Here is a 12,904-nt window from a genome sequence, read left to right on the forward strand (position 1 = left end):
AAGCAGGCTCCCTGCTGAGCAGAGAGCCTGCTTCCTCATCTCTCTCTGCCTGCCTCTCTGCCTACTTGTGATCTCTGTCTGTCAAATAAATAAATAAAATCTTAAAAAAAAAAAAAAAGAGTCGCATGCTTTTCTGACTGAGCTAGCCAGGCAGTCCTGAATTTTAAATTAAATTTAAGTAATTTAAGTTTCAATAGTCACATGTACTGAATGGCTATCATATTGGAAGGCACAGATCTATAGGTGGTTGACTCCTAAATCTACGTCTCCAACCTACTCTGCTTCCTTGAACTCCAGACTTGTGCAGCTAACTGCCTACTTGTAATGTCCATTTACATGGCAACTCTACTTGAATATCTAGTAGGCACTCAAAATTTACATGTAAAAAACTGATCTCCTGGGGAGTTCTCTTCAATATTGCTCTTCCAATGGTCTTCCCCATTCTATTTAAATGGTAACTTCAGCCTTCTAAAATAAACATTTAGGCCACAAACCTTGGCATAATTCTTGACTCCTGTTTCTCTCATACCCCATACCCAATCTGTGAGAAAATTTGTCAGCCAGATCTCCCTTCAAAACACATTCAGATTTTGACCACTTCTTATGACCTCCACTGTTACCACATTGGTCCAAACCACTCTTATCTTTCACCTGGATTATGGCAACAACCTACTAATTCATCTCCCTGCTTCTGTCCTGTCCTCCCCATTCCTTCAACAGTGCATTTTTATCAGAGCAGCCAGGGTAATACTTATAGGTTGGATTCTGTCACTACTATACACAAAACTCTTCGATGGCTTCCCATCTCAAGGGTAAAAGCCAAAATTCTTTAATGACCTTAATCTAGTCCTATACTACTCTCTAACCTCGTCTCTTACCCCTTTGCCACTCATTTACTCTGTCTAGGCACACTGTTCTCCTTGCTGTTTCTCAAACTAGGCTTGGGCACTTAACATCCCTCCTACCTGGAATGCTCTTGTCACAGATATTCACATAGCTTTATCCCTCCCCCTTCTCAGGTTTTTGCTCCAGCACCAACTTCTCAATGAGGCCTACCCTGATTACCCTATATAAAATAGGATAATCCCTATACCCCTCTACCCTACAGCACTATCTCCATCGGACATCTTATATTTTCTTATCTATTTGCTCACTGTTTTGTGTTCTCCCACCACAAATAGAAGCTCCAATACATAGTGACTTTGTCTTTTCTGCTTACTGCTGATTCTTTAGTGTCTTGAAAGAGCTTAATAAAAGGTGTCAAATGAACAAAATTACTATGTGTCAGTATGCCTGATACTAGAAGTTTGCAAATAATAAATTGTAGTTTGGTAGAATCAGACAGGTAAATAAAATATTATCATGTACTGTACCTAGCACAAAAAACAAAGATGAAGTACAGTTATGATTTTTAAAAAAGAGAAAATATATCTGCCTATACATGTCAGTCAGCAAAGGCTTTGTTGAAGAAAGATGTGAGCTGAGTTTTGAAGATGAAAATAAGTCCATGAGGTAGATGCCACTGAAACAACAACATTACCCAGATAAAACAGTAAATGAAATGATCTAAAAAGCATGAAACGACACCATGTAAAAAGGAACTGTAGGTAGTTCTGTATGAATGAAACACAGAGTACATGGGGTCAGTGGAAAAATATAAAATGGGTGGTATAGGCAGGCAGAAGACATATCATGGGGAACGGACCTGGAACAAAGTCCAGAGAGACTGGTCTTCATCCCACAAGAGACAGTGAGCAAAGCCAGGATCCCTAACAGAATCACACCGATATGGTTTAGGGTACAAGCAAACCTCCAAAACAAAAATTTTCTGAGGGGTAGGCATAACTTTTATCACATTCCTCCAAAGGTTCATGATTCAAAAATAAGTTATAAACCTCTATAATAAAAGGTACTAGTCAGACAGTTATATACAATCATATTTGTAGGTTAGCAAAATTACTCTCAAGCGCAAATGGGTAGGGAGGTGCTAGAACACTTAGGTGGGTATATTATGTTTTGGGGCAGATGGATAGACCAACCGGAAACTCAGAAAACAGGCTTTGGTTAGAGATGTGGATTTTAGAGTGGTAGTAGAAGTCTACGGAAGGCAGAACAGGCAATAGATATGAATGAGGTTGAACAGAGTATACAAAAGAAGAAAAAGACAAAAAACAAAACCCTGGGGATACCCAATATCTGAGAGCAGGAGAAAAGAGGAATCAGAGAAGGACCGGAAGCAACAGCCAGGTAGGTGAGAGGATAATCTAGAGAATGAATGGTCATGAAGTTAAGAGAAGAAAGAGCTTTAGGAAAGACAAAATGGTCAATATTCTCAAATCTCAAATGCCAGAGGCAGACTGAGAAGAAACCACTGGAATGAGTACTGAATAAGGTCATCAATGTGCTTAGAAAAAATAGTTTCAGTAGTATGGACGGGGCAGAAGCAAGGCTGCACAGTGAATAAGTGAATTCAGCAAACCGAGACTACTCTTTCTAGAAGGTTAGATATAAAGGAAAAAAGGAGACAGGATACAATCTAGAAGGGATTACAGTGATATTGATGGAAGAAATGTTTATATGTTTAGGAGATAGAGCCAGTATACACAGCTGGAAAATAAAGAAGTGAGGGGATGTAACAGAGTAAGGTCCCTGAAGAATCAAGAGAGGGTGGGATCTAGAACAAAGATGAGAGGATTCATTATGCAAGATGTGGGACATCTTTTCCCCTGAAAAAGGAATCATTCTGGGCAAAAAGCAGAAAGAACAAATGTCTGAGAACCTTAATTTTCTATGTGAAAAATAAACCTGATAATTTGCTTAGGGAACTAGGGAGAAGGCCACAGTGGCCTGTAAAAGATATAAAAGGTTTAGAGTAGCTGTGGTAAGAAATAAAAGAAAGATAGATAAACTAATATGGAAGATCAGCTAAGACTAGAATTCATCACCCTATGGTAGAATCACAGGGGCACAATTGGGAAATGTTTTTGAGTAACTCAAGTGAAGTGACCAGAAGGCCTATGGTAAAATTATTTGACAGAATGAAACCATGATGTCAATTTTTACTTCTGATCTAACAGTTCAGGATTATAAAGTTAGACATCTGTTAATATTTGTCCCGTAATTGGTACCATGAAGAAAATTAGCTTACTTGAGAGCTGGGCATCAATAATCATGGAAGATGAAGTTGATGACTGTTCATTACTTGCACCAATTTGAACCAGGGATGCATTTTTAATATTATTTTCCTCTATCTTCCAGTTATTCTTATGTAGCAAGGCTTCGATATTGATGACTTTACAGCTAATACCACAGCCTGGCACAACCTGGAAATCTACGCAGGTACCCAAGGTCTCAATGTCCAGCTCCTAACAAACAGAAACAGAAGGGTTTCTTCTGCTGTTCTAATAATCCAAGGTTATCAATAGCACGATCAGAGCATACTGCTGGTTAATTCTAAATGTTTAGACACATGTTACATGCCCAGTTATTTCTAAATGTTTAGAACAAAACATCAGAATGGTTTACTTTAATCCCACTTTCTAAAATTCATACCACGTTTAGAGAAAGAAAACACAGAAAGTTTACCAATATTCTCTGCCCTTTCCAGTAGAGAATTACAAGATAAATATTTAATTCTATTGTCAAGTCGGATTTTCTATTCAGTACAGTGCAAAGGGTAAGGGCCTTTAGTTACCAGAGTGCCTCTCTAGTATGATTCTGTGTCCTTAGTTAGTCAAAGAATTTTGGTGGCCATCATTGTTTTCCTGACTCTTTATATCTTCATCCTCTCTGTTGTTTGGTTTGGGTGTAAAGAAGCCAGGTCAGTAATAGTAAATTGGTAAAAAGGAAAGAACACCAATGATAGGAATTACCACATCAAAACTGTAAAATTAGATAATTTACAAAGAACTTACACAAATCAATGAAATAAAGGTAAACAATCCCATTAAAAAAAACAGGCAAAGGATACAAGCAGAAAAGTTACACAATAAGCAATTCAAACAGCCAATGAAAAGATGTTCAACGTGATTTATAATTATGGAAATGTAAAGCAAACCATCAATGAGTAAATATTTTTTATTTATTAAACTGGAAAAAATAAAGTAAGAATGTGGGGAAATAAGCACAAATAACGTTTGGTGAAAGTATAAACTGGTACAACCCTTTATGTGGATATTGGTAATATTTGCTATGTGGGCATTGGTAAAATTCATCAAAATTTAACTGCTTATATCCTTTGATCTAGCAATTGCACTGATAGGCATTTAACATAAAGGTAAACTTGCAAAAGCTGACAAGAACATTAACTGTACACTGTAAGAAACAAAAAAAAATCATACAGAACATAATATAGCCATTAACATAATGCAGCAGCTCTATATGTCCTAATATGGGGAAAATCACTCAATTAAAAAAAAAAACAAGGTATCAAAGATTGGTCACTCTGTGATCTTTCTACATAAAGTCTAAAAAGAAATAAATGCATATATGTTCAGATATGCATTTAAAATGGTTAACAAATGCAAACTTTGGGGACTATACTAAAAATTATTGAATTGTACAATCTATAATGAACTTTGGAGTATGCAAATTATATCTCACTAAAGCTGCTACAGTAGTCCTCCCTCCCCCATCCACGGTTTCACATTTCCTTGGTTTTGGTTACTCGTGGTCAACTCTGGTCTGAAAGTAGCCAATATTCTTTCTGACTTAGCGTCAGAAGGTCAATTGTAGCCTAGTGCCAAGTCACAATGCCTAAATCATTCATCTCATTTCATCTCATCACACAGGCATTTTACCATCTCACATCATCACAAGAAGGGTGAGTACAGAACAGCAAGTAATTTTGAGAGAGAGAGAGAGAGACCACATTCACATAACTTTTATTACAGTATGTTGTTATAATTATTCTATTTTATTATAAGTTATTGTTAATCTCTTACTGTGACTAATTTATAAATTAAACTTTATCATAGGTATGTACGTATAGAAGAAAACATGTATATATAGGATTCGGTGCTCTTCAGTTTCAAGAGTCCACTCGGGTCTTGGACCATATACCCTGCAGATAAGGGAAGACCATTATATTTTAAAAGACTGTTAACAGATTAACATTTGTTAAACTCTGGAGAGAGGGATTATGAAAGGGGGCAGGGAATGAGGTTTTCTTTTTCATTATGTAACTCTCTGAACTATCTGAATTTTCCTATGATAAATATGAACTACATTTTAATATTTTAGTCAACAGGGGTTATCTGTGTGATAAAATTATAGTTAATTTCTGTTTTCATCTTTATACTCTTCTGTATGAAGAAACCAACACATATTATAAAATAAAATGAGAAAATACAAGACTCTTTAGCCTCCTACCAATTATATATGTAAATCATAGTCAAACACCAGTTTGGATTTGTAATTCCTGTAGAAGACAACTCCATTAATAAACAAAGGAAAAACAATACCTGCTTGCAGTATTTGGTTATGGCTGTTCCAAGAGGATGTTCACTGTTACTTTCAGCAGTTCCCACGATGGCCAGGATCTTACTGCGTGATATTTTGTTACTTTCCACTAAAACCTTTACTTGATTTACTACTGGGGTTCCATGGGTAATCGTTCCAGTCTTATCAAACACCACTACCTTCACCTGTAAGAAAATTAAAATACACTGCACCTATATGACTTCGTAATCCTTAATACTACCTTTCTAAAAATAAGAAAAAGGTTTACTTCAACAGATGAATATTTTGTTTCTTGATAAATTAAACTGTCTTTGAGTGAACAAAAGTAAAGGAGAATAAGGGAAAAAATACTCTAGTGACATCTAATAGCCCTCCCTTGCAAATGTTCAACCATACTGTAAATATATGTTAAACAATTAGAACTAATTGTTAATAGTTGACTGTTAGTAAGTACTTAAGAGATGACTCAGTGCCTCAGGGAAAGAGAAAGGCTTTCAATACTAATGAATTCCAGAACTGTAGTGGAAATCTAGGTAGTAGGCATATTATTATAAGAGAAGGGTAAGTAATTAAGTTGAAGTGAGCACCAGAAAAGACCTGCTGGTTTGCTTGGACTTTATTGGGTCTAAATGAGAAGCATGGTCTGAGAAGAGACAGCTCTGTGAACTCATAAGGGAAATTGAGCCCAGACAGGAAACAGGAAGAACCTGGAATTAGAGAATACAGTCACCCCACAGTAAACTTGGAATACAAACCTTGAAAAATGAATAGCTTGAGGAACCAAGATGAAAAGAGATATAGCAACTAAATACAAAGCATAATTTTGAACAAGAGAAAAAATAGCTATAAAGAGTATTATGGAAACAACTGAGGAAACTAGAATATAGACTAAATGTTAGGTAAGAGTATTACAGCAATGTCAGTTACTTGATTTTGATCTCTGTACTATGATTATGAAAAAGAATGTCCTTGTTGTTAGGAAAGGAGCCCAACATCTGCAGTAAAGGATATACATGAGTTCTTTATGCTGTTCTTTCAATTCTTAAGTTTTAAATTTATCAAAGTAAATAAAAAATTACTATAAACACTAACAGCTTGTATTCACTGGTTAAATGAGGTTCCAAATCCATTTTAAGCTATGTTCTGTGTTTACTACATACATCTGTATATAGTTTATATCCTCAATAATAAGAATATATCAGAAGGAACATGGTTTTAGGTGACGTCAAATAGCCTTGATTGAAATTGTTTTGGAAATCCTAATATGAGAGAGATGAGGGATGATTATATTTTTGGAGTCATAGCTGCAAACTGTCAGCTAGTGGCAAAGGCAAAGGAACTGCAATGTTACTATAAGCACTGTCTCACAATGAAGAACACAAACATGGAGTCACATTTTTCCTGGGCAAATACCCCTTCTGTCTTCCTGACCCGACAACATTTCTAATCTAAGCTGGAATAAGACTCCAAGTTTTCCACATCAGGGTCTGCTCTAAGAAAGTAGGTCCCGGGGGCGCCTGGGTGGCTCAGTGGGTTAAGCCGCTGCCTTCGGCTCAGGTCATGATCTCAAGGTCCTGGGATCGAGTCCCGCATCGGGCTCTCTGCTCAGCAGGGAGCCTGCTTCCTCCTCTCTCTCTCTGCCTGCCTCTCTGCCTACTTGTGATCTCTGTCTGTCAAATAAATAAATAAAATCTTTAAAAAAAAAAAAAAAAAGTAGGTCCGGAGTATTTTAGAGATCTTAGGTAACTTAAGACCAATCCAGAACAGAACCAAAAGAACACCTTTCCTACCTCAACCCTCAGGATAGTCCCAGAAGAAGCTCAGTTTATGGACCATGTAGAAATATTTTGGATTCTGTCTCTCAATACAGGTGCTATTGCCAGGTTAGATGGGACAATTCTTTGTTCCAGGGACTATCTTACCTTATGAGCCATCTCCAGTGGCTCGCCACCTTTGATTAGTATGCCATTTTGAGCTCCTACTCCTGTACCCACCATCACGGCAGTTGGAGTGGCTAGTCCCAGTGAACAGGGGCATGCAATGCACAGAACTGTGATAGAGGCTTGGAAAGCAAAGCGTATTATCGTTTCTGTTCGGGAGATACTTCTGTTATATCCCTTTAGAAGAAAGGCATGAATTTTGGTTATTGATCTACGGCTGTATAAAACAAAAGGAACAAAGCTTAACTCTATTTAAATAAAACCAACTTTTTCAAGTCACACTGAATCCTATTTAGCTGCCAACATACACATTTTGGTTACTAGGAAGAAAACTTTTTTTCTTCTTGTATCAATATAAGAAATTGTAACATTACTGCTAAATAAACCATAGTCCTAAAATCAGGAATTCAATTTTGCAGATTCCAGAGTTACAAACTATGTTAATTGATCTAAAGAACATGAAAGTCAGCTTTTTACCTCTACATTGGAGAATAAGTGTTTTTCCTAAGGACTTTCAAAAAATAGCTGCACACATGGGACCTAATTGTCAGCAAATCTGATCCTGAAGAAAATGAATTTTGAATCTCTGTATACCAAGACCATAAATCTGCTTTTCACGCTATATTTTAAAGACAAGGGAAAAATCACACAGCATATAAAGGAAGCTTAATCTTATTTCAGGAAAATTCTTCTGAACATAACAGTTGAACTGAGTCTATAAGGTAGTGCACAGCTCTTAGTGACACTGAATATTTGCTTGTGTGAGTAAATACAATTGACAGTATTAGGGGAAATCTCCTAAGCACCCCCTGAACTCATGAGAAAAATCCCTAAGGGATACACATTCCAAAATACTTCTCAGCAATCTTCTGGTTCAATGTGTAATTAACCAAGGTGAATCATTTTTCTAAAATTTTATATTATACTAATGACCATATATAATGAAATAGATACATAGTTTTTATTATTCTACCTGTTCTGTTTTTTTTTTTTTTTTTACACTCAGAACTTTTTATCTCAAAAACAAAGACCCACAGTTACATTATAACAGAAAAATACACTTGGAAGTATTCACAATCTGGTCACTGAGAAATGGCAAGATGTCCACACTGCATTATTTGCAACCTGCTGTTTTTAGGGACCAGAAGCACAGATACAATTAGAAGTCACCTGTTCCAACAAAGTCCCTCCCCAATTTCCCCAATTTCATAGCTCTGTCAGTATTTATTTCAAGGCTCAACAACCAGAGAGAACAGTGATAGCTGGTAACTAAAATACTGTTATAGGCAAGGGTTTGGCTAAAGGGCATTAAGTGTGTGAGCACAAAGGACAGAAAGGGAGATCGAGCAACATGTGAAAAGGGGAAAAAGGCGGTAAATGTCATGGGGCCCAATTTCCATTCATAAAAAATACTAGGAAACTAGATGATTTATGGAGGTGTCTGTGACCTGTGGCAAGTGTCAATCCCTCCATCTCATCTAACTCTCACAAATGTTCCAGAGTTAAGAGTCTTCAATTTGTTTTGTTGTTGTTTCTTTTTTTTTCCATTTTATTTTATTTCTTTTCAGTGTTCCAAAATTCATTGTTTATGCACCACATCCAGTGCTCTGTTTCTATCCCCTTAAAAGAAAGTCTCCCTTTCCCCCACAATTCCCCATCTATGCCCCCAAGAAGCCACATGTCCTGATTTCACATTCTTCTTAACTATTTCCATTGTCTGGGTATAGAATGAGAAAGAGTCCTCCACCCTCAATCTCAGGGTTTAAGGAGTTCTCCCCCAAATCTCCAACAAGGAAAAGAAGCAAGAGACGGAACACTAATGTTTGGGAAAAAGTCATAGACACAAATTCTGCAAAGCAAAGGCAGTGGTATTTATACACACTGAGATGTTTAACAGATTCTATCCAAAAGGAGGCTGTAGGAACATAGAGGAAACAAGCTACAAATAAACTACTTCCAACTAGAGCAAAGTGACAGTACATATACATTCATACTCTCTGCAGGGGGCTACACTGCACATTTACTCACATTATCTCAAATGTATGACTCCTAAGGGCACTTGACCTAATACAGTGGAAACATGGTAACAAGGGTAACCTGACATAGTAACAGATGAACAATAATATGATAATGCCAAAGCAACAACATACATCAACAAGATAATAATCATTCAGGAAAAGTCCTCTCCCAGAGCTGAGGTTACCAATTCAAAGTTAGCTATGAACATTCTCTGAAATCTTTAAAAGCTATGGCTTACAACAAAATAAAAATCCACGTCAATAAGAGAGAGGATAAGAATCATACCATCATTTCAATAGATGCAGAAAAAACATTTGACAAAATGCAACGTCCATTCATGATAAAAAAAACCACTCAACAAAGTAGGTTTAGAGAGAATACACCTCAACATAATGAAAGCCATTTATGAAAAACCCCAGCTAACATCATTCTTAATAGAGAAAAATGGAGCGCTCTTCCATAAGGTCAGGAACAGGACAAGAATGTCTACCGGAACCATTTTTATTCAACATACTACTAGAAGGCCTAGCCACAGCAATCAGAAAACAAAAAGAAATAAAAGGCATCCAAATTAATAAGGAAGAAGTAAAGCTTTCACTATCTGCACTTGACAGGATACTATATATAGAAAACCTTTTGAGAGACCTCACCAAAATCTGCTAGAATGATAAACAAATTCAGTAAAGTATAATCAGTCTACAGAAATCTGTTGCATTTCTATATACCAATAATGAAGCAGCAGAAAGAGAAATTAAGAAAATAATCCCACTTATAATTTCACTAAAACAATAAAATACCTAGGAATAAACCTAACCAAAGAGATAAAAGATCTGTACTCTGAAAACTTAAAACACCAATGAAAGAAATTGAAGATAACACAAAGAAAGGGAAAAATGGTCCATATTCATGATTAGAAGAACAAATATTATTAAAATGTCTATACTACCCAGGACACCTGTATGGCTTGGCTGGGTGGCTGACTCTTGATGTCAGCTCAGGTTGTGATCTCAGGGTCCTGGGATCAAGCCCCATGTTGGGCTCTGTACTCAGCAAGGAGTCGGCTTGAGGATTCTCTCCCTCTTCCTCTGCCCCTCCCCTTGCTTGTGCTCGCTCTCTCCCTCTAAAATAAATAATTTTTTTTTAAAAAGTCTATACTACTCAAAGCAATCTACAAATTTAATGTACTACCTATCAAAATACCAACAACATTTTTCACAGAACTAGAACAAACAATCCTAAAATTTATATGGAACCACCAAAGACCCCGAATAGTCAAAGTGACATTGAAAAAGCAAAGCAAAGTTGCAGGCATCACAATTACAGGCTTTAAGTTACATTACAAAGCTGAAGGGATGAAAACAGTATAGTAGTGGCTCAAAAATAGATACATAGACCAATAGAACAGAACAGAAAACCCAGAAATAAACCCACAATTATATGGTCAATCAATCTTGAACAAAGCAGGAAAGAATATCCAGTGGGAAAAAAGACAGTCTCTTCAACAAATGGTGTTGGGAAAACTGGACAGCAATATGCTAAATGAGGAAACTGGACCACTTTCTTACACCATACAAAAATAAATCCAAAATGGACGAAAGATCTAAATGTGAGACAGAAAACCATCAAAATCCTAGAGGACAACACAAGCAGCAACCTCTTTGACCTCAACTACAGTAACTTCTTACTAGACATGTCTCCAGAGATAAGGGCAAAAATGAACTATTGGGACTTCACCAAGATAAAAAGCTTCTGCACAGTGAAGGAAACAATCAACAAAACTAAAAGGCAACCTATGGAATGGTAGAAGATATCTACAAACTACATATCTGGTAAAGGGTTTGTTTCCAAAATCTATAAAGAGCTTACCAAACTCAACAACCTCCCCCCAACAAAACCCCAAAAAATCCAGTCAAGAAATGGGCATAAAACATGAATAGACATTTCCCCAAAGAAGACATCCAGATGGCCAACACATGATAAGATGCTCAACAGCACTCATCATCAAGGAAATGCAAACCAAAACCACAATGAGATATCACCTCATACCTGACCAAATGGCTAAAATCAACAACATAAGAAATACCAGGTGTTGGTGAGTATGTGGAGAAAAACAATCCCTCTTACATTGTTGGTAGGAACTGGTACAGCCACTCTGGAAAGCAGTATGGAGGTTCCTCAAAAAAGTAAAAACAGAACTACCCTATAATCCAGCAGTCACACTACTGGGTATTTACCCAAAGAATACAAAACCACTAATTCAAATGGATACATGCACCCCTGTGTTTATGGCAACATTATTTATAACAGCCAAGGTATGGGAACAGCTCAACTGTCCATCAATTGATGAATGATTAAGAATATGTGGCATATATTTATAATGGAATATTATTCAGTCACCAAAAAGAATAAATTCTTGCCATTTACAACCACATGGATGGAGCTAGACAGTATAATGCTAAGCAAAATAAGTCAGAGAAAGAAAAATACCATATTATTTTACTCATATGTAGAATTTAAGTTACAAAACAAATGAACAAAGTGGGGGGAAAGCTAGAGAGAGAGAGAGAGGCAAGCCAATAAACAGGTTCTTAAGTATAGAAAATAGTTACCAGAGGGTAGGTAGATGGAGGGATGAGTTAAACAGGTGGTGGAGATTAAGGAGTGGACTTGTGATGAGCACTGGGTGATGTATGGAATTACTGAACCATTATATTGTATACCTGAAACTAATATAACACTGTATATTAACTAGCTGGAATTAAAATTAAAACTTTCAAAAAAATAAAAATCAGCAACTAAAATCCAAAAAACAAAACTGGGTTGCCCATTTGGAGGGCTCCCCCACCAGATGGGTAGTTAGGAGTAGTTTAAAAAAAAAAGAGTCGGGGCGCCTGGGTAGTTCAGTGGGTTAAGCCTCTGCCTGTGCCCCAGGTCATGATGTCAGGGTCCTGGGATGGAGCCCCGCATCGGGCTCCCTGCTCGGCGGGGAGCCTGCTTACCTCTCTCTCTCTGCCTGCTTCTCTGCCTACTTGTAATCCCTGTCTGTCAAATAAATAAAATCTTTAAAAAAAAAAAAAGAGTCCACTACATGGGGAAGAACTTTTTTGGTCCAGTGAGGGGAGAAAGGATTTCTAGAATTAAACTTCCCTTCTCTGGACTCCATCCAAAATTAGAATTCATCAACCACCATTAACTACAATGCCTATTTTCGTAATCATCCTAGACTTCAAGTAATACTACATATAATCTTCAACAAAGAAAAAAGTTCCAAATGAAACCAGTAGCTTCTTAGTATAGGCACATGACTTTTCTAAGAAGTTAAACTTGAGAGTTTCCACATGAAGGACAGAAATTGTTAAGAGGCAACATGCAAATCTCACACATCACCTCATGCACACTTCAATGACATACTACATTTCTCTCTAAATGTAGAGACTCTTGTCTCTACAAAATGTATATGACTCTTATTGTACCTTGACTTTTCC

At 36.8% G+C, this 12,904-nt stretch overlaps 1 protein-coding gene across 1 annotated transcript in view; it reads right to left on the reverse strand.

Moving 5' to 3' along the window:
- ATP7A (ATPase copper transporting alpha) overlaps nt 1-12,904 on the reverse strand; it is a 190,064-nt gene that overhangs the window by 24,377 nt on the left and 152,783 nt on the right. Inside the window, exons 14-16 of the mRNA XM_059385224.1 lie at nt 7,383-7,577; nt 5,463-5,645; nt 3,149-3,365 (exon numbers count right to left, since the gene is read on the reverse strand). Of these exons, the coding sequence (XP_059241207.1) occupies nt 3,149-3,365; nt 5,463-5,645; nt 7,383-7,577 (595 nt within the window). The remainder of the gene's footprint in view (nt 1-3,148; nt 3,366-5,462; nt 5,646-7,382; nt 7,578-12,904) is intronic.

Source organism: Mustela nigripes, chromosome X, assembly GCF_022355385.1.
Source record: "Mustela nigripes isolate SB6536 chromosome X, MUSNIG.SB6536, whole genome shotgun sequence".
In the NCBI taxonomy this organism is placed as follows: domain Eukaryota; kingdom Metazoa; phylum Chordata; class Mammalia; order Carnivora; family Mustelidae; genus Mustela; species Mustela nigripes.